The sequence below is a fragment of the Hibiscus syriacus genome, unplaced genomic scaffold (assembly GCF_006381635.1).
Source record: "Hibiscus syriacus cultivar Baekdansim isolate YM2019G1 unplaced genomic scaffold, ASM638163v2 tig00110478_pilon, whole genome shotgun sequence".
NCBI lineage: Eukaryota > Viridiplantae > Streptophyta > Magnoliopsida > Malvales > Malvaceae > Hibiscus > Hibiscus syriacus.
Window position 1 is genome coordinate 351,731 of NW_024062755.1, and position 23,583 is coordinate 375,313.

At 33.8% G+C, this 23,583-nt stretch overlaps 2 protein-coding genes and 2 pseudogenes across 2 annotated transcripts; 2 read left to right on the forward strand and 2 right to left on the reverse strand.

The window, feature by feature from the left end:
* Positions 1–1,355: 1,355 nt before the first annotated feature.
* On the forward strand, positions 1,356–3,825 carry LOC120128198. The gene is made up of 4 exons (XM_039145937.1): positions 1,356–1,478; positions 1,888–1,959; positions 2,057–2,090; positions 2,212–3,825. Exons 1-4 carry the CDS (start codon positions 1,396–1,398, stop codon positions 3,718–3,720), a joined length of 1,698 nt encoding a protein of 565 aa, XP_039001868.1. The 5' UTR covers positions 1,356–1,395; the 3' UTR covers positions 3,721–3,825.
* Positions 3,826–5,349: 1,524 nt separating this feature from the next.
* On the reverse strand, positions 5,350–9,791 carry LOC120128340 (annotated as a pseudogene).
* A 2,298-nt stretch (positions 9,792–12,089) lies between these two features.
* On the reverse strand, positions 12,090–14,289 carry LOC120128229 (annotated as a pseudogene).
* A 2,189-nt stretch (positions 14,290–16,478) lies between these two features.
* On the forward strand, positions 16,479–18,508 carry LOC120128222 (60S ribosomal protein L38). Its single transcript, XM_039145951.1, has 3 exons — positions 16,479–16,581; positions 17,330–17,513; positions 18,274–18,508. Exons 1-3 carry the CDS (start codon positions 16,579–16,581, stop codon positions 18,294–18,296), a joined length of 210 nt encoding a protein of 69 aa, XP_039001882.1. The 5' UTR covers positions 16,479–16,578; the 3' UTR covers positions 18,297–18,508.
* The last annotated feature ends 5,075 nt before the right edge of the window (positions 18,509–23,583 follow it).

Sequence of the window (23,583 nt, forward strand, 5' to 3'; positions counted from 1 at the left end):
GGATTTGATTCATTAGTTACCTCTAAAATTATGTGGCATTTGATTCATTTTGTGAATGCCTTGGAAGTACCTGATATGGGTGATCAAAATCAGCTTATTCTAATCAACATAACATAGTTGCAGCTGCAGAGAACGAGGGATTCGACTCGATTGATCTATCATTCTGAACTATTCGGATTAACAGCGATCAGCGAACAAACAAACCCCAAGAAAGAAGCAATCGGTATAATATAGTTGCAGTTGCAGAGGATGAGGTCTTCAACTTGCCTATAAATCAAATGGTGAGCAGTATGATATGATCCAGAACTAGTCCAAATTCAACGATTTATGCTGGGATAATGTGCCACAAGCACTTCATGACTATGACGGGGCTCAAAATCAGTACGATATCAACCAGCAAGTCGAATCGAGTTTGATAGAGACCGAATCTTTGGATTCGGTCGAAAAAGATTGGTCATGGAGTTTGAGGGATCAAGCATTCGCATAGAAACCGAATCGATTTAACCACAGGCAAAGAAGAGTAGATGATGAAGTCCTCTATTGCTTATCTCTTGTTCTACGAGTAATGCTTATCTGTCAAACTTCAGGATTTAGGTTTGTGGAATCTAGTCCGAATTTAGTAATCATTTTGTATTGTTTTTAAAATTTAATGACTGGAACGATTATTTGAATATAATTTAGTGAGCTCTTATGTATTTTACTCTCGAAAATAAAGAAATAATACTAGGGTAAACTACATCAGATACCACTAAACTTTAGGCAGTATATCGTTTTTACCATTGAACTTTCAATTACTCCAATTATAGCATTAAACTTTGGTTTGAGTGAATTTTGTGGAAAACCAATCTTAGAAGAAGAAAAATGAGTGAAATAAGAACATTTTGTTATCAATCTTATCATGAAAGAAGACCGGTGACAGATAACGATTGACTGCTAACGACGGTCGAAAAATACAGTACTAGAAAATAAACTATTTAAAAGTTTAATAACAAAAACGATACACATATAAAGTTCAATTGCTAAAATAATAGTATTAGGATCAATAACCACACTAAAACGATATCATATGTTTGGATTTTAACGGCCTAATTTTATAATTGAAGTTAAAACTAAAGTATAATATTATAATTAGAGTAATTAAAAGTTTAGTGGTATAAACGAAATATCCTTTAAAAATTAGTGGTATTTGTTGTAGTTTACTCACAATATTAATACCCGCACACTGACCCGCCAAACGAGATCCTACCCGCTTTAGGCTTTAGCCGAGTCAAAGCTAAATTAGAGTCGATGATTCGGTTTTATCCCCTCTCTTACCCCCCCCCCCAAAAAAAAATTAAACTAAACCCTAATTCTATCTCCATTTTCTCTTTATTCACCTTCACAATTATAGTAAGAATGGAAAAGTTTCATAAAACAGATTGCATCGAGCTCTTATCGGAAATCAAGCATCAAGAGAAGCTGCTTAATCTCAAAAGAAGGTTCTTCCCCCATTTCTATTTTCTTAAATTTTCACGCTCATTGCTCTTTGATTTCTTCTTGAAAAAAATATACTTTTATGTATAATTCTTCAAAATTCTGAAAAGTAGTTAGTACCTGTAATATAAAATATACTGATGGTCTTCTTATTTATTTATTTTGTTTTAATCAAGTGAAAGATCCTTTTTTCCCTCATTGCATTAATTTATATGTGTGTGAGAAAGGGAATTGTGTTGTTTCTTGTAAGAACATTCACTAGGAAAGCAATTTTTTTCAATCGAGTGCTTGTTTTGCAGTGATGGTATTGGAATGCATTTAGTTTTGTTATATAAACAAAGCTTTTGATGCATTATGGTGGTTTATGTTTGTGTCGGAACTCGGAAAAAGGTTGCTTATCGAGTTTTTTTGCAGCTGGTTGATGGGACTTTCGACTTCCAAGTTGAAAAAGAAGCAATTTGAGGAACCCAAGTTTTTTAAGTTCAAGTACGTGGGGAGCTTTACTTGTATTTATCTTTGTTATTGTTTTTCTTTGATGTATTGGTTAATTTTTAATTTATTTGTATTTGGTTCTGTCTTGCAGGACTTTGCCTGAATCTTTTCTGAGGGAGGATGACGTAAGTTAAAGCAACATTGTATGATAATGATGGATGTCGTCTTGTTTACTTTCTATAATTTGCTACCTTAAATATGTGTTCTTCCGTTAACAAATGTTGTTGCTATTATGTATTTTGGCAGATGTTCTACGAGACTATTAAAACTCATGTTGAAAATGCATTCGGAGTAAGCAATTTCAAAATAGGAAATCATGTAATTGAAGATAGCGCCGAATCATTTGATGCACCAAAGATAAATGAAGTCCTTTTCTCAAGTCTCGATGCTTTGACTAATGATGGGCTTCAACGAATTATTATGATACTTTCAGGTGGCTCAGGGAAGTTTGAGAAAACTCGGTGCAAAATGAAAAAAGTTATTAGAGAATGTTTGCCGAGGTTTCTGAGCAGTGAAGATCATGATCACAAGAAGAAGACCGATATTATGCAGCTATATAAAATTCTCAATGACCCTCGATATTTTCGGAGCAGTACTATGAAATCAATGACTCCAACATCTAAGTGTCTTCATGCTGTTGCAATCCATGTGCTGGATGGGTTAGAGGATTTGCCTTTGCAGACCTTGGTTACAATGGACAGGAAGCTTAGATGTGTCAAATCTATTCCCGAGTTAAAAACTTGTGAATGCAGTCAGAAACGTAAAGGTTTAATTCAAAAAGTGAATAAAACAGCTAGAAAGATGCTTATGGATCTTGATGAAGTGGAGAAACTACAAGAGCCCTTAGCTAAAGCATTGGTGGTGGCAGACTTATCACTAAAGCTAACTACGGGTTGTCAAAATACCTCCATAACAGGCTTTCACCAATTCACGCCAGAAATAGTAAGCTTGCAGAATGACATTGTGAGGGCTATTTGGACTCTTAAAACGAAGGCTAGATTCGCAGAGCTGAAAGCCTTAAAACTTTTGTTGGATCCAAATGTTGAAATAGAAACTCGTTCTTTAAGAGGAGCAATTACAAATATGTTAACAGAGTTCCTCTTTGAGTGCAGTGATATGGATACGGTTCCCAAGTCTTTATTAGAAGCACTTTCTGTTATTAACAAGGATTCCCGATCTTTTCCACAAGGACGCTTTGTAAGAGATGAAATTGAAGAAGAGGTTGAATGTATACTCACTGTAAGTGCTGAGATGAAACAAGTCTTTTGGGACTTGCTTCCTGATCATGAGTTAGATGAAGAATTTGCCGATGCATATGGAGAAGAATTAGAAGAAAGTGATGATAATAGTTGTATTGAGGATACTGGCAATTATGGCAATGATGGGAAAATGTTGAACGAGGACTTAGAGAGTTGCATGTCCTATTCTGTCACTTCAATCGACAGAGATGACGTTATACAGAATGTGAAAATGGAGCCAGAAATTGCCTCAGGTCATGAAAAAAGTAGCAAAGATATAAACCAACTAAAGAACGTGGTCAAATCGCTTGCATCAAATAACAGAAATTGTATTTCAGTTGAGAGAGATGAGGTTGAACAGAACATTGGAGTGGATCCAGAAAATGCATCGACCATTTCATCTAACTATCAACTGAGGAACGAAACATTGCTGACAACAAAACAAGCACTCGTAGAAATCGATATCTTGCAATCCAAGAAGCATGTGACGAAGCAAGTTTGGTTGCCCACAATCTAATTGGTCGGTTACTGGAAAGGTTTGCTAAGGAGCAGGACATGGATTTAGATTGGAGTGATAACTTGTATCTCGGAGGTGATTCTTCAACTCAACAACATACACAAGGTATCAAACTTATGCTCTCCCCCCTCAGTCAAGCTTTATAAACCATGTATTTTATTAGCCATTTCCCCCCGAAAACTGTTGCTGACACAAGCATATTGGCTAACAAGCGGTTCTTGTAGCTACACTGACATCAAATGTTATGTTAAAATTTACAGTACTGATGCAGGATTGTGATATGAATAACTTTGAGACTAATGTAGGATGCATTTAGTGCAAAATGTAGTAAATTACATAGGCTACGTGGTTCTAACTTGTTAGATTATCTGGTGATGAGTGGATAATGAACATTAAAGAAAATTTGCTTAATTGCTCTGCTTATGTGATAACGAATTACATTTTCTTTGTTTCCACTATTTGCACAGAAAAGAAGCAGAAAATATCCAAGGAAGATGTCGGAGATAATCTATCGAAACACTCAAGGAGGTTATGCCTTTTGTTCCAAAGAGGTATATAATATATTCCTATTCATGCTTGTTCTGGTATATGACTGTTTTTTACTTTTCAATTTTATCAACTAATCCTTTGTTATTGAGATGTAAACTGTCATTTATTTGCTTCAGACCGCAGTGACATCAAAATCAGATGAGTTGATGGGGGCACATCTTGATCACCCTTTTATTTGCCGGTAAGATTATATCAGCATTCGGCACAGATTTTGTACTGCATCAGTGTTTATTCATTAAACTCGACCTATTCAAATTCCCACTTCAACTTTCAATTATTTGAGATGTGGCTTCGCTTACAAGGAGCAAAGATCAAAACAATCATATGGTTTCACCGATTCATTGTACAGAGAAGTAACTGCTTGTAAGTGGTAAAGTTCGATCATCTTTGCTTGCCGATCTAATTGCCTCACATTCATTCAGAATTCGGAGACATTCGACTTTTTTCCCACATGTACCGATTGTTAGTGAGTTATTAAAGGAAAGAATTGAGTATGTGTAGCATTGCAATTCATTTTACTTGTTCTACAGCTTGAAGCAACAGTCGGTTACCCTCAAAGTTTTGTTGCCAGGTACTATACATGTTGTGTTATATTATTTTCTTGTATTATAGTCATATTTAGGCATTATATATTTATAAATTACGCCATTTATAGATGCTGAATACGACCGTGTCAAGACGTAAATGTTGGGAATTTTTATATATTAGGATAATCATACTATGTATCCAAGTCTTAGACACAAATATCTAATACAAATATCGGATACAGATACTTATGAAAATAAAAACTCAGTTAACTTGGACAATAGCTAGGATCCTATTTCTATTGCTCCCTCCTAACATATACAGCACTATATAACTTACTATAATTTATGCTCACATCTTCTTCACCCTTCTTCCTTGGACTGAAGCAGAAACAATGGTGTAAAATCAAAAAACAGAAGCTTCGACCTGAGCAGCCATTTAACTTGATAAGTTTCATTCGCATTTTTCATCTACAGAACCTGAATCGAGTTCGATAAATTACCACGAAGGCCGATAGTTGATTGCCGAGGGGCATTGGCACATCATCTACAATCCTCAAGGCAAAAAACAGCTACTATTGCTAGAACTGCCCATAGCACAAGGTACATCTCGAAGTTGAAACTTGACGCTTCGTGATCCGACATACTCTAACATTTCCAAGCACTCAAGTAAATCCGAGTCACTAATCAACGTTACCCATTCCTCTTCATCCAAATAGTTGAGCCGGAACGTCCCATTTTGAATTTTGAACCTTTTCGCAACTTGTTCATATAGTTGGAAGCACACTGCAGATGGCTCAAACTTAAATCGAGCAGTATACTCTTTGTAAGTAGCTTTTACGGTAATTTTCGAGCTGCTATCAACAAAAATTGTTTTCAATTCAGAATTCTTTGCCTCCATAGATTTTAGAGTCTGATGAACTTCCGTGTAATATTGAACCAAAGCCATTTGAAGAGTACGTCATGTTTGAAGAAGCAGGTTGGTCGTTATATTCGACAATCTCATCATCACCTTGTTTTCGGCTATCCATCTCATCAGGACCAGATGAGGAGCTTGAGCTCCGAGACATGAAGTGGCAGTCAGGAATCTCTACTTTCTTATTCCCTTTGTTGTCTCCTTGGCGGAAAAACAAACCCATAGTTGCATTTTCAGGACATGTCCAAGATACAGCGCCAACGCTCGATGCCGGAAATGATCCTGCATCTAGAGCAACCGACTTAGACTCCTCACTATAACTCGTTTTCTTTACTTCTTCACAGATGCTTGGAATGAGCAAACTCCTAGCAGCCTCTCCGTTCTGTCCACCAAAGGAACACTAGTTTTCACCCAACTTAAACACTGAATCCTGTCCATCAAGACAAGATGCAAGAGTTGCTGATTGATTGACAGCTTTGGATAATCCTTTGGGAAGGTTTTTGTTGGAGCACAGTAGTGTCTTTTCGGGATTATGTTCTTGGATAATGGCACCTGCTGCAACAAACTCTCCTGTGGCGGGGTCGAATTTCAATCCTCCAACCCCTTGTACAGAGTTGAGAACAGTTTGTATTTTTTTTAATGATCGATTCACTTTGTTAATCTTGCGAGACAGTCATCTTGAGATACCATGTTGTCAGCATATCCTTTCCAGCGTAGTGGGGCAAACTACAAGCAGAAGGAAATTTGAAGGTCAGTCAGATAAAAATCCGCAGCAAGAATCAGTTTCAAACCACATTATTGCCTTGGACTGAGCCAAGAATATATTTGATTCGAAAAATTCTATGGTCAAAATCTTAGTTCATACAGTTTCTAGAGTCTGGATGTTATGAACTTGGAAAGAACAATCTCAGTGAATAAAGTTGGATACACAATCTCATAGAAAATACAAATCAACTTAAATTTATAGAAACCTGAAACAGATCCAAGTATATAAGGACCATGAAATGCATATAGAAATGTTACATCGAAGCTTACCACCGATGCTTTTTGCAGCATCATTCAGGCTCCCAGATAAATACTGCTGAAGAACACTAAAGCTCACATTCTTTTCTGCTGTACTTCTCTTCTGCCTAAACAGTCCGTTGATTGCCTATAAATATAGATTCTAAGAAATTATTTAACAACATAAAGTAAATACCAAACAAAGTAAATATGTTGTGTATAAATATAGATCATAAAATTGCTTGGTCTCAGTACGCTACTGAAATCAAATTCCGGAACTTCTATAGTTATGTGTCCGATAATTCTGGTGCTCAAGTCATTCGCTAAAAGGGAAAAAATGCTCAACGAAATACCTTTTCAGGAGGACCGTCAGCTCCCTTTGCATGACTAGAATAAGATTCATTCAAGGGAGTGCTATGACTGGAGTTCATATCACCATCAGCAGATAATGCCATTTCCGAGGTCATCTGAGAGAGAGACACTAAAGGGAAGGTTGGGACTGTTACCCTCTGAAACTCTACTTTTGACTGTTCGCCAACAATTTCTGCATCTGAAACCATTCTCAGTCCTACAGATTCGCTGCATGGTGCCTGAGAGGTTGTTCAACAAGAGCTGCTGTTCGGAACTCCCTTTCATGTTAATAGGAAGGAAAAGCTCTAATATATAATCATTGTCATCAGTGTAGGTGCTCCTCAGCCGGATTGCAACCGCAGCATTCAGGTTAAACTTACTTGCATGATGGACGAGTGGATAATCACTTACGTCGTACGTCTTCACATCTGTAGAAAAGAACGAATGATTGGATTGAAGTGCTTTTCCAGCAATACCTTGTCCATCTTCGAGATAATGTTCTATGCATGCATGCACAAAATCTTGCTTCTCTATGTCATTAATGTAATAGGCTGTATCTTCGATGCATAAGACACACTTCCCATCCCAAGCCTTATCGCTCTCTCTAACACGCATTTTTATGAATTCATCCTCAGCTTTCACGGTGTAATTACAAGGAATCCATGTTAGAGCCAAAGGCAAGCTATGCACATGACACATCACACGCAAAACATCAGTTATTTCAGCTAAAGCAGCTCTCTGATTCCTTGAAAGGCACTGGAGAAAAGTGAAAGGGGAGGCTTAGAGAAAAGCAACAGTACCACATACATGTTCAGTTGGTATGCATATGCATAGACATGTACACATACACTTACGTATACATATAAAAACCAGAGTTCTGAAACAACTGATATGAAACGCATACAAGTATTTTAACATACCTGTAGAAGAAACTGAGGACGAGCAAGGGTCCTTAAATTCACAACCTGCAGATAATAGAGATCAAAACACATTTCATGATAACAGCCATAACAATTCTAAGATACAGTTGAGAATCTCATAGACGAATAGTTCAAACATTTATAACCAAAACATTCAGCATAGGAGAATAGCATAGCACCTAATAATTTCTTCTTCATTTTTAACATTGTTAATCCAAATATTCTGCATAATTTCAGTGTGAATATACATGATTTTGAAGTAGTATAAAAAGGTAAAATTTTGTAGTGCACGTCACAATTACCAAATTCTTAGAGTTAACTTTTTTTACCTCCTTGATTATACTCTTCTTTACGTCATCCCTTGCAAAGAGTTTAAGTTCAAATATGCTAATAAGGTAGCTACAAGCTATGCCAATGACAATGATATGTTTCGAGTATTACAGAATACGAATAGGATATTCATTCATTGCAGACCCCAGAACACTAACTTTAACTACCATAGAAACAGAAATAATAGATACTAACCTTGAAAGCACGGCAGACATGGTCCATTTCTGAATCAAAATTGATTTTCTCTTTCGTAGTAACAAGTTCTAGCACGGCACAACAAGACATCTCGCAAGGCTCAAAAACTGGGAATAAAACCACGAACTTCGTGATTGACAGCATCTGTAATCCGTAAATACTCAGCCTTACTGTAATGGATTACATTGGAAGTCCACTCAGGAACCCTAGAGATAAAAACACGACCAGGAAGCCCCGGGAAGGAACCCGGTTTCTGTTCTGCGGAGAAGATATATGTCCTTGATAATTCACGATAACCCTAAAGCATCTGGTCTAATAAATAGGGCTGATCAGAGGTGGTCAGCATATATTGATCTCCATGCTTAATTGGAACCCAAACTTGTGCCAAAATGCCCTCTCCAGTTAACTCCCTATAGAAGGGCAGTGCTCTAAGCATCTTCTCATCTAGTGATTATCCAATTGGCCTAGAAATTAACAAATTAGCCGAATCGGAAGTACCAGATTGCGTATTACCATTATGATGTGGTTTAACACCAAGTTCTACACCTGTGAAATCTAATGGATTACCAAAGTGTGCATCTGTTTGCCGGAACACCGTTCTGTCCGCACTATAATAAGAACTATCCATTTCACTTAATGCATCATCAGATTCAACAAATGTACCAGAACTTTTTCCTGTAACATTTAATGAATCAAAAGACGCAAGCAGCATGGACGGAAAGGAGCAGAAACCAAATGAGGCAAACATCTGATTCGTAGCTGCCGTGCTACTACACCAACCAGCATTATCCAAGTTCATGAGCTCTGAGAAGTAAAAAGGATCCTCAGAAAGTGAATTCCGGATATTGCCACCCGGTTGGTCGCCGCCCTCTACCCTCTGAGGAACCCAATAACAATTCCCCTTTTCTCTATATGAAAAGGGGTACTCCATTTCCCTTTTTTTCACAAGAACAAACCAAAACAACTTCCAACAAAAATCAGCAAATGTTAGAGTTCTATGAAAAAGCTTTCACTCAATCGGATGATTCCACCCTGAATATCTTTCCACATATGTTTCCCAAGACCCAGGAATTTTCCCAACAAATTCATCTATTTTCCCACTTTTTTTTCAAAAACCAACCTCAATTTTTCCTCCAGAACCCAGATTTCCCCCACGAAGAAAGCCCAAACTTGAAGCTATATATAATAATATGTAACCAAAAATGGAGACAAATATTGCAATTATTGCAAATATATCTCACATCTTACGTTAATTCAACAATTATAGTTCCCAACTCAAGAAGAACTAAGCACTGACCTCAGATGAATAAAATAATCATGATGACAACATAAATTTCAGTCCCCAAAGCCGCCGTAAATCACTGCAAGAATAATCCATATATTTCAGTCAACATTACTCACAAAACCCACCTCCGATTCATCCATTTATAGAAGAATATATCAAAATTTAAATAAAAACCCAGAAAATAAGTACAGATATCAAGGAGATGAAATGAAAATTTAGATGAAATGAATCGAAAATCAAATTCAAACCCAAGTGAATTCTCAGTCAAAAATTGAAGCTGGCACCAACAAATTGCCAAAAGATGGATTACCATTTAGCATTTCTAGAGTTCAATTAATTCCAAGTTAAATAAAAACAATTTTCTCTTCATAAGTATCCATCAGATAATAATAATAATAGCTAGTATAGTTCAGTTACCATTTTTGTTAGTATCTTTGGCAATGTCTACAATACTACCAGTTTTTTCACTATTCTAATCTTTTGCAACTTTGGCCACATTAGTGTCCTTCTCGTCCATCTTCCTTTTCCTTTCATCCTATGAGATGGAAATTCATTAAGCCAATTCAGCATTCATGGGATAGGAAAAACTGTTCAATGGAAATCACTCGTAATCCGAATTCATGTGTGTTACCTACCGCATTTTTCATGGTTTCCTGATTTTCTTCATCATCTGCAACAGCAAATAAACTTCGTTAATTGGTAAGATAATGTAACTCTAAAGAACATATTAGAGTAAGAAAAATAGAACGAATAAATTTAAATAAGTTGAGAGTTAGACTTATTTCCTTTCGGAATTTCCATCCAGTTTTGGCTGCAGACCAAAGCTTCAATGCTCTCAAGATTCAACCTACTACAAGTTGGATTTGCGATCATGACATTGAAATCCGAACATGGTGCAAAAACTGATATCGGCATTGTAAGAAAATCTCGAGCCATCTTCGCAACCATAGGAAACCTTTGAGAATTAACACGCCACCAACCAAGTAAGTCTTCATCCAAGGGCAATAAAGGCTCCTTTTTATTTGGTAGTAAAGGTTCATTTAGATACAATTCAAGCTCTGTTTTCCATGAAGATGCATATTCTTCAAAGAATTCCAACAGAGAAGCATTTGCAGCCAATATTGTAGAAAAACTTAAATCATCAAAGACTGAAGAAAACGTGGTCAAATTTTCAGCTTCATTGACATAATACTGGAAAACTTCCCCAAGCTCCTTACGAACCATGTTAAATTGTATCTCACTATCGTTTCCATAAATCATGTCATAGGAGTACCCTACAATTTGAAGTTTTAACCTTGGATCAAATAGTCGAATTTACTCTTTATCAATGTGACAATTTGAGGACTATTCTTTTCCAACTGAAAAAGTTCCTTGTACTTGATACAGAGATTTCTGAAGTAGAAATTTGTCTTAAGAGAATGAATTCCTTTGAAACTATTTAAGATTTCATCAAGACATTTCAAACAATTGTGTATAGCTAACGCCTCTTCCCATTCCTCCATCGACGGATTTAGTTTAAAATTGTCATCACTTTATTGTAGCAGACAAAATATTTCTCTTGATCTCAAGGAATTCTTATATTTTTAGGACACTCTCCCAAAAATATCGAATATAGGACACTCATAAATCAATAAAATAATAGTAATATAATTCTAAATCATCAAATTAAATTTGATTGAATTCGAATATAAAATAATTTAAATCCTTGCTTGAATCAAAAACAATCTTGGAATAATCATTTAATATTTTAATACTATTACAGAGTACTCAATGTAAAATAATTAGTAGAAATCATCGATATCGTATATGAAAATTACACTTTACAGAATTCGATTATCGAAAACAACTTAATATCATATTCGAAAACCGAATTCTTTTAAAAATTGATTTTTCATTTTTCTCAATATCGAAAGCACTTAACATTAATAAAATAAGAATTTACTCAGAAAAAATCTAACCTGATTGTTGAATTCGAGTTTTAAAATTCGGGACGTTACAAAAATCAAATCTCCCGCCACCGCAAGCTCCGCCAGTGACGGTGGGGAAATCATCGATAATGTAACTACTAGATGGGTCTTGGGGGTAAACAACAGCCTGTAACGCCATTCCTCAACCGATTCCAAATATTATTTGTGGAATAATATCCAATCACGTGATTTGTAATAAAAATCCAACGTTGAGTCTGAATTGACCTTTTGATTGATAAATCTTAAAATGAAAATCTCACAAATATATAAATTTACCAAGTGAAAGGTTATCATCTACTCTTGATCTTTTCAGTACAGAGATCCAATATTGCCGAGAAGTTTACCAGAAATCCTTACATGAACATGAGCCAGATAGGAAATGGTGGAATCGTTGTCCGTCTCTTACGATAAGATGCCTGCATGTAACCTTCGAGGTAAACTTCAAAAAGGAGTGACAATCACCACAAGTTTGGAGGTTCTTTATGATTGTAAGTGTGGTTCCCGGCTCGGTACCGATAAGTCCCCAAACGACGGCCAATCTCTCACTACGAACCATGACGGACTCCTCTTTTTCTTCGTTTTCCAAGTCATGAGCCACCATATCTATTTCAGCAATATATCCAGCTTCTTTAAGTTTTGTATTAAGCTCATTCAACTTTTTATAGATATCAAAGGACCGATGATGTGATCTGTCTCCAGCCATGAAAACATTTATCGCGCCATTGATCTCGATTTGGCTCCAACCGGGTTCTTTAACCAATCCTTTGTTTCTCATCATGCTTCTCGTTATGGCTGCTTCCTTCCACTTACCACCAGATGTATATATATTAGCCGTCAAAACGTAACTGCTGGTGTTTCCGGGATTTAAATCTAACAATTTCTTGGCTACGTATTCTCCGAGTTCGATATTACTATGTTTCCTACATGCACTAAGCAATGGAACCCAAACTTTAGCTTGTACTTGCAAAGGCATCTTTTGGATGGTTTTCAAAGCCAGTTCGAAGTGACCAGCTCTACCAAGAAGATCGACCAAGCAAGTATAGTGCTCTATACGGGGCTCTATTCCGTAATCTGTTTTCATGCTTTTAAAGTACTTCAATCCATCCTCTACCAATCCTGAATGACTGCAAGCCAATAATACGCTAGTGAAAACAACAGGATCTATGTTGCAAGATTTAGTTATCCGCATCTGATGAAACAATTTCAGAGCCTCGTTACCCATTCCGTGAATTGCGTAACCGTTATCATGGAACTCCAAACAGCTATGTCTTTATGTAACACACCTGCAAATACATCTTCTGCCTTGTCTATCCTCCCACATTTACAGTACATGTGAATCAATGAGGTCTGAACCTGCCGACTTGACGCCAACCCATTCGATTCCACGTAACGCTTAATCTCATTCCCAATGCTTAGTGACCCCAAATCAGCACAAGCAGAGAGTATGCTGGCAATGGTAGCTTCATTCGGTTTAAGATCGGTTCTTAGTAAACCCTTGAATAGATCCAATGCTTCAGCAGGGTAACCATGATGAGTATACGCAGCAATCATCGATGTCCACAAGAAGATACATTTCTCATCTATAATTTCGAATACTTGTCGAGCCGAAACGATGTCACCACACTTTGCATACATGTTAAGAACCAAGTTGCCGATCGGAGCTTCACCATCGTATCCACTTTTAAGAACAAGGGAATGAACTGATGATGCCAATAGCGAATTCCCTGATTCTACGCAACCTGAAATGACCTGAACAAACAGCACCATATCCGGACTAACACACCCCATTTGCCTCATTGTATTAAAGAGATTGAATGCTTCCCCAACGTTCCCAACATTTACATAGCCACCAATTATAGTAGTCCATGAAAGGATCGATCTTTCATCCATGGTATCGAAAACGGAACGAGCACCAGCAATTAAACCAAATTTAATATACATATTCACAACTGAATTCGCCAAAGGTATCTCGCTATGTAGCAATCCGAGTTTAAGCACGCAACAGTGCACTGATAATCCTAGTCGACGATCGGTGCAAGCTGCTATAACACTAATAAAAGTGGAAGCACTCAACTCAAAACCAATGAACCACATTTTTTTCAACAAGCTCATAGCTTCCATCACACGGGAACAACGACAGTAAGAAGAAATCATGGTGTTCCAACAGACAACATTTCTAATAGCCATTTCGTCGAACACAGTCCGGGCAGAATCCAAATCAGAGCATTTCGAATACATATCAATAATAGATGTTTGTACGAAGATGTCTTGTTGAAACCCGAGCTGGAGAACATGGGCATGGAGCTTTGTTCCGTCACGAAGACAAGTAAGGGCAGCGCAGGCTTTGAATAGTAATGGGAAAGTAAAGCTGTTGCCATGAACGTGAGTGTTTCGTAACATTGAAGAGTAGATTTTGAGGGTATCAGCGAAATCGCCATGGTTGGTTGAGTTTCTGATTTTTAAATTCAACAGATAAAGAGGGTGCTTCTTTGAAGTTATTGAATTCAATAGAAACTGTCGCATTTGCAAGTTCCAAACATTTGGTTTCTTTTTCTTTTTTAATTCATTCTTTGGTTTTTAGGACAAGAATAGCAAATTAGAGTATTTGAGCTTCAAAAATAGAATGACACAATAGATAGATACTTACCCAGAATAGAGGAAGGATGTACGAATAAATCAATTTTATTTACCACACATTAATTTATTTAAAGTTATATAAATATAAAACAACAACAATAAAACATTATTCCCATATGTAATGGGGTAAGGGGGAAGTAGGGTAGTAGGCTGTCCCCAAACGCCAGATTGAAAGCAGCTTCCGTAGAAGACCTCCGACAGTCAAAAAATTAAAATAAAGATAAAATACAATGCATGTTTAAATAAATAAATAAAATACGTAGTTGGACAATCTTCATATGCACGTCTGTAATGGGAAATAATCCCTGCAAATACACCCCTGAGTAAAAATATCTGTATATAAACAGAAAAGTAAGATCCAAAATTATAAAGAGGAAACATGAATAACAGTATACAAGGAATTTAACGATAGCATGCTTCAAGAATGGATAAAGTCAAATGGGTTAAAACCTAAAACTAAGGCAACACTACTCCGCTACCTTAGTTCTAGGCCTTCATTAATTCCAATGACAGAAACGTATAAAAAGTATAAGTAATGAAATTACTATAAAGGCATTAAAAGAAGACAAAGATGATACACCCAATGGATGTGACTCGCCCTACTCGGCTACCATGGTCTTAAGTCGCCATAATTTCCTATCAGATGTCATGTCCTCAGTAAGGGCTAAATCATTTAAATCAGATCTCAAGCAGTCTTCCCATTTCCGCCTTGGTCGACCTCTCCTTCTGGTACCGTCGACTGTAATCGACTTTACCCTCCTAACCGCATCCGATGGTTGTCGTCTTTGGACATGCCTAGACCACCGTAGTCTTCCCTCCCTCAATTTTTCGGATGCATGCACCACCCCCAAGGACATCCTAATAGCAGAGTTTGGTGTCATATCCCATAGAGTCCTACCACACACCCATCGAAGCATTCTCATTTCTGCGGCCTCCATCTTCCTTACGTGATCCTTCTTGATAGCCCAACATTATGATCCATACAGCAGCGCTGGTCTTATTGCCATTCTATAAAATTTCCCCTTAAGTTTTAGAGGTACCTTCTTGTCACACAAAACTCCAGTAGCAGCCATCCACTTTAGCCATCCCGCCTTTATACGGTGTGAAACTTCTTCATCTACACCCCCATCTTTACGTATCATAGACACTAGGTACTTGAAACAATCCTTTGAGGGGAGAACGTGTCCTTCTATGCATATTTCTACGTCTTCATCGTTTTGGTTCCCATTGAAGTTTGAACATAAATACTCTGTCTTTTCAATGTTGATCCTTAGTCCTTTTTCTTTCAAAGCTGTTTTCCAGGTAGACAGTCTACTATTCAGCTCAGTTTTTGATTCAGCCACTAAGACAATGTCGTCAGCGAAAAGCATACACCATGGAACACCGTCTGGTGTCGCACAATAAATGTCATTCATAATCAAAGCGAAGATGTAAGGGCTAAGAGCTGACCCTTGGTGGAGTCATCATTTTAAATAAATTCATCATTTTTTATCCCTCTATTAATTTAAATTTTTTCAAATTTTGTAAAACTTCAATCAAATACTCAAAGAAAAATAATTGAGTTAAAATTTTTGTTATCCAATCATTATAAAATTAAGTTATTATTTATATTCTCTCTCTTCACTTCTTTATTATTGAATTTGGAGTAAAATATTTCAGCATAAAAGAATAAAAAATCTAAAAAATTAGGTTAAAACTTTAGAAATAAAAGTTTCATTGATATTTTTATAAAATAAAAAAATAGTGTGGGTTTTTCATATATATATATATATATATATATATGGGATAAGGTCGTGTTACATAATGTAAAATTCTTTTAATTTTATATATATTTAAGACCATTGGATGAGTGAAAATAGATTACGTGGATTCTAACCCTATATATATATATATATTGAAAATGTCATGGGTCGAAAATAAAACCAATTCAAAAGTTTAGTTATGGAATTATAAAATTTTAAAAGTTATGTGGACAAAAATGAAACATGGGTAAAGTTGAGTGGAAAAAGTAGTTTACCCTATAACTAATTAATCAAGGATAAAAGGGTCAATACATTACAAATTTCTTCTAGGGTTTTCCCGCGAGCACAATATATAGTTAAACATTGAAGAATCCGACGTTAGGAGCGCCGTTTTTCTGCTTGGGTTAACGCAAAGTACTCTCTGAACTCTTCAATCGAAAATGGTAAAACTCATTCATCTCCTCAATTCTTTTCTTTGAATCTATGATTCTGTTCTTATTTTCATGCTCTTTTTCTTCCTTCATTACTCAACTTGTCTGCATTTGAATGCTTTGTTGTTTACCTTTCTGATTTTTTCCTCAATTGAGCTTCGGAGAAATTTGTATTAATATCATATAATCTATTGTCTTATTTTCTTCCGTGTTTTAATTATCTTTCTCGACAATGGATTTGTATGTATAATGAGAAGACTATTTCATATTATACTTGTTAGTGTCAATGAAGTGTGTTTGAAGCTGAACCGAAGTTGTGATATCTTTTCATGTTTCCTCTTTGTTGCATCATGCTAAGTGGTAGCGGTCTCAGTTCTAAAAAAATCGATTATTTTATTGTTAAGGAATGAATGGGTGCGCAGTTTTTGAATATTCGAGTTCATTTTGTTGAGTTGTTCGTTAGATTATGTTCATAGTACTAAATTATTGTCAATACTAAGTGTAACTATGCAATGTAACGCATTTCATGGTCACCAAGACATTGCAACCACATACCAAATTTAGAAACATAGTTATTTTAGGAATCAAATCATACTGTGACATCCGCAAATGCAACACCACACCTGTGACTGAGACTACAATTTAGTACTATGCTTATGTTAGTCGTAAAGTGATGTTATGATCCATTGATATTCACAGTAATTGATCTGTTACTTTCCTTGTTCCTGTCTAAATGAATGTTTTCCATTTTTATTTACAGCCTAAGCAGATTCATGAGATCAAGGACTTCCTTCTCACTGCCAGAAGGAAGGATGCACGCTCCGTAAAGATCAAGAAGAGCAAAGATGTTGTCAAGTTCAAGGTCCGCTGCTCCAAGTACTTGTACACACTTTGCGTGTCCGATGCAGAGAAGGCTGATAAGTTGAAGCAGTCTCTTCCTCCAGGTACATTGATATAATGTGACTGCCTTATTTTTTTCTCGTTCTTTATTCAACCAATACCCGTTTTGAATTGAACAAAGCATATTATAGAATCATAGATCCTTAGCAGAACCGAACTGTTGTTATTAATGCTTCCATATAAGCAGGATATAATTGACCCTACTGTTTTTTCTTACAATGTTGGTAAAATATCTTAAGGTTCTGGTTTTGAGCATGATGGAGCAGTGTCATTTTTCTTGTTTTGATTCAACCGGCTTCCTTATTTGAAATCAATATACATATTATAGAATCGTAGAACCCTAAAAAAGTTAACCATTTTCCCGTCTTAGTCATACCGGCAGCATTACAATTGATCCTACTGTTTCTTTCTTACCATTTTGGTAATATCTCAAGCTTCTTGACCGGGAAAATGGAGGAGGAGCCTTGTTTTTCTTATTTTGATTCAACCAAAATCCTTATTTGAAATGAGCAGTCATATTATAGGCATATTTCCGTAGCTTAAACAAATCATTCCCATCGCGGTCGAACTGGTAGCATTTAAATTGATCTTACTCTTTGCTTCTTTCAAGTTGGTGGAGTCTTGTTTCTTCGTTTTGATTGAATGAGATCCTTATTTGAAATGAATGGCATAAATGTAGCCAGTTGCTCTCATTGTTGCCACGACGGTGGCATTACAATTGAGCTTACTATTTGTGGCCATGCTGGTAACATTTCAAGGTCCTTGGTCTTAACTTTTTTCTCTCGATTCTTTTCATGTTTGCAGGTTTGAGTGTTCAAGACCTGTGAAAATATGACTGCCCCAAGTTTGTCACCGGATCTATAGGCGAAGAAAACTAGATTCTAGTTTTTCTTGTATTTGATTTGGTTTTGCTGATTCAGATATTTCAGATTTTGATAATTTGTGGATTCAGATGTTAAAGTTATTATCCGTTGTTGATTCTGAATGGATAGATTTACGCTTGGATATTTATTATTCAAATCCATATTACTTATACGGATGTAGATTGTTGTAATATGTGTGTGTTTTGGTTTGTTTATTCACCAGCATTGCAGACATCATGCATAGGTTGAAGATGATAAGACTATTATACCTCGAAGTTCACTGATTGAGGTGAACCAAGTAACGGAAACGTCGATTGACATCACACCTCAGCGTCCAAATTCCATCATCTTCGGTCGTACCTCTCGCTGCAAGATTGTCTCAATGAAGGCTCCATTGTTTGCAATACGCAGAAGATAAAAATCACGTGGAGATTAAAATTTTCAACCACCTTACATAAAACTCGTTACAAACTAAATTGTTAGTTCTATTCATGAGTTTGGTACTTGGATCGTCTAAAAATATACATATATATAATATTTTAATAGTTTTGGATCATATAAAAAATTAGTTATGCGAAATAATAGAGGAGAGTCAAAGGTCTAAATTGTACAACTTGGATTCACTGAACTTGCAAGTATTTGACAGCAAAATCTGAGCTAAAAAGATAGAACTGCGACGTACCACCTTTGACAAATCATTCGTAACTTCGACGTTTGAACTTTGTACTATTATTCTCACTGCGGACAAAAACCTCGACGTTATACAAAAGTCTACCTTCTTTGGATTATTTGCAAATCAATTTGCCATACAAATTAAATCTTTTAGATATTATTGATCAAATTATAGTTTTGAAAGTCAATAAATAAATATGTAAAATTTAGAGACGGAACTAGAATATCAACTCATAAAATAAAGTATGATTAAATATGATAAAATAATAATTTGTGTACTTCCTCTCCTAATAACGCCTGTTAGTTAATTAATATATTATCTATGATAATAAGATTAAGTCAAATGCAATAATTTACAACTTTATCCTTTTGTAAATGTATTGGTTGATACTGTTATTATTTGTTGTAGTTGTAAAAAAAATATTAACAAAATGCTTTATAATAACAGCTCATTTAATTTATAAAGTTGGTAGAAATCTTTTGAGTAGGAAATGCGCTTTGATATTTTTTTATTAATTATTAATTATTAATTAAAATCTTAACTAACATGGAATCTTTTGCTTGAAGATTGCTTATTAAATAATGATTCGTGTAGAAACTAACCATAAATTTGTTGCTTTATCTTTGTTAACTTTAAGTCAACTAATACTAATTAGTACTCCTTACTCTTTAGTACATATTTTTAGGGTTTTAAATATTAAGTTGCTTTGTTCTTTTCGTTTTATTCCCTAATTTTGAACAATTTTCCAATAAAAATCAGAAAATAGTTCATGGTAAATTACAAATTTTATCACTCAGTTTTAATCTCACCCCTGATTTGGTCACTAATTTAAAAAAAAATTGATCATTGAACTTTCGAATTGCTCAAATTTTGGTCACTCCGTAGTTAAATACTTAATGCCGTTATGAATGGACATTTTATCTTTTAAAAATATAAAATACCCTATAATTCTCTTCATTTTTTTTATTGAAAACCCATAATTTTTTTTATTTATCGATGATGGATATTTTATTCCAAAGCTTAACAGTGTGAAGGTGTAGAAGGAGAGGCAAGCTATATATCTCAATTTTACATTGGTTAGATAATGAAGAATGTAGATCATACTGGTTTTGGGGTTTAGTTTTGACAATTTTAAATAGATTTGAAAAAATCTAAACGGATAGAATGATAGGAGATGATGAGTGGTCATAATCAATACTAGAGAAATATGATTTTAGCATGACAAAAGTATGAAATTGTAAAAGTTTCATCTTTAAAGGAACAAATTAAAATAATAAAAAAGAAAGAATGAGGTGGACTATACATGGCGGCCATGTCAGTAAAAAGCAATGGATGTCAACTAAAAGGGGCACGTCACTTTGATGTATATGGTTTTTATAAGCAAGTGATCAAAATAAGAGTTTGTCAAAATTTTAGTGATAAAATTGAAATTGAAAATTTTTAAATTTAATAACCAAAACAAGAATAAGAATAAAGTTAAGTGATTGAAAGTGTAGTTTATCTAATAGTTAATTAAGTCGATAGTCTTTGTGTCGGCCAACGATTAGGAACGGGCAACAATTAGAATGAAAGGGGGAAAAAAGTGAATTTTAGTGCTCTTTTCAAGTGAAATCTAATTGGTGAATGAAATAAATGTTATTCCTCTTCAATCGTTTCAAACATTTAGAAGTTATAAATATAATTACAATTAATATATTTAAAAGTATCATTAAAATCAATCATAAGAAGAATCATTTTTTATAAAAATCCTACATTAAATCGATCATTGAATTTTTAAATCAAAATATGATATGTATTGATAGATAATAATATTTAATTTGAACTAAACAATATTAATTGAATAATTCGTAGATAAAAATAAATTTATCAATTTTAATTTATATTTCAAAAAAATATAAGTATCTAATACGATGTCATACCGTCTAAGAAAATTATCGAAAAGGACCATAATAATTTGTGGATAATAACGATACCGACCGCTACGCATATATGCCATCGAGACGTACCAAAATTAATATTAATTTGAACCGTTAATAATGTATCATTATATATATATATATATATATATATATATATATATATATATATATATATATATATATATATATATTAGAATATTGACTTTATAATGTTTTTAAAAGTCATTGAAAGATGCTTCTAACTTAATTCTTTTTATTATTGTTATTTTTAAGCTGACTTAGTACCACTTTGTTGTACAATAATTTTTCTTGTTGCTTTCCCTCGTTCTTGCTTTTATTGGGCTGTTATGTGCTATCTCTTGCTTTTTTTTATTATCTGAATTATTATTTTTATCATTATGTAACATTTATATATTTATAACTAAATTAGAAATATTAATTTATATATTACAGTAAAATTTAAAATTTTAAAATCATTTGTAAATAATTTATTAGTAAATTAATTTAAATATAATACTTTAATAAGAGGATAATCTTTTTAACTTAGTTTTTACCTTCGATCTTACTTACATGATTTAATGTCTCGCTAGACTAACTAATATTTGATATCAATTTTTTTTATTTTAATTGCATAATATTCAGTCTAGTGATTGTATAATAATAAATTTACACCATACTTAAATAGATTTTCAGTTTTATATAATAGAATATTATATATTTAAACATGTTTAAATTTATTTTTTTAGTTTATATTTTATTTGGAATATTCGTACTTTCCTTTTTGGATTGTTTTCTAATAGGTCCATTTTTGTACACATAACCAGACATATGGTCTGCTACTTTAAGTCATTATATTTGATTGGTCATGTTCCATTAAAAGAAATGTGAATAGCATTAAAAGGCAGAAAATAAAATAAATTTGAAAAATAAAAAATGTAATTATCATGATAAATTTTAAAATAATGAATAAATGAATAAACTCTTTAATTATTTCATATTTTTAACCAATCAAATGTTAAATCATCCAAGATTTTGATCGACACAAACCTAATTTGATTAGTATACTCCTTCACAGGTTATTTGGTTTGATCTAAGTTTAGGGAACCTTTATTCAATAAAAAATAATGCATATAATTTTTATTCGATAATATAATAATTTAATTAATATATATGAAGTATTATTATAATTATCTTTAAATATATAAAATATATTTAAATTATTATTTTAGATCGAGTACGATATTTTTCACCCTAAATCCTAAACTGACTTGACTGACTCAACATTATTCTTTAAAAACTCCAACCCAAATCTATATTTTTAATTAAAAAATCCAACTCTATAAGAAGACTCAATCTCATACATATACTCAATTATTATATAAATTCATTACGAAAACGTTCTTATTAATTTAATTTATTTTTTATAATATTAAATTATGAACTATACATTGTCTAAAAATAATTTATTATGATATAAGTTAAATATTTACCTTTAAATCAATCTAAACACAAAAAGAATAGCTTTCTTTCTTTTATTACTTACCCATTTCAACCAATGAAAAACAAAACAAAATTCGCGTAAATATTATCCAGAAATCAATAAAATATTAAAAAGTTGAACCTTTTCTTTTTTTATTTATTTATTTCTATTTAACCAATGAAAATAATAATACTAAAAGTATGGGGAATATCAATTATATTGGGTATGTGACATTTTCTTGAAGGTAGCCGACAAAGCCATTTGCATGGTTTCTAACACCCCCAATTGCGTTGCACATGCAACCATTTGCATACATAAATAAAATAACATTATTTTTTATTTATTTCTAGTTAGATCGAATCGAATTTTAACTCATAAAATTAAATTCAGATGAAAAATCATCAAATGTTAGATTAAATATAACTTTTCTAATTAAGTTCGGATCTATAAATATGATTTCACCCATGACCAGGCCTACGTGGATCCCTATTTCTAACACCTCATTGCATTGCACATGCAACCGTTTGCATACGTAGATAAAAATAACAACAATAATAATAATAATGATAATTTACTCTTAAATATTATAAAAATCAACAATATTCAGACATGTAAAAATTAAATAAAATATCCGCGAATATCCAAATTCTTTAAGTAAGATTTAGACTTCAAGTATTATGGATAAAAATAGAAAATGTTTGAAGAATTTTGCCATGATCAAATTTTCATATGGTTGAGACTTAAATGATTATTGAATATTAGAATATTTTAAATATAAGAATATAGGTAAGTTCAATAATACTAATAATGATATTATAAACGAAAAAATTAGATTAAAATAATTGTATTTACAATAAAATTTTGTGATATTTTTTTAGATTATTTTGATATTTTAATAGTATTTTTATGACTAATAATTTTCAAAGATTTAAATGTAGTTTTTTTATGTAAATACCGAAACAGTTCACCTCATTGAAAAACTGAAATATTAATTAAAATAATTTGTACTTCGTCTCTGTCTCTCAGGAAAAAAAAAAACATTTCTTTGTCCTAAAATTTCTTTTGTTTGCCTATGAACTGCTCAATTCTTAAAGCTAAGCTGTAGGCTCAGGTTCCAAGTTCAGTTTCTTACAGTATGTAGGTGTTCCAGATTTCTGACACAGGTTTCATCTTATTTTC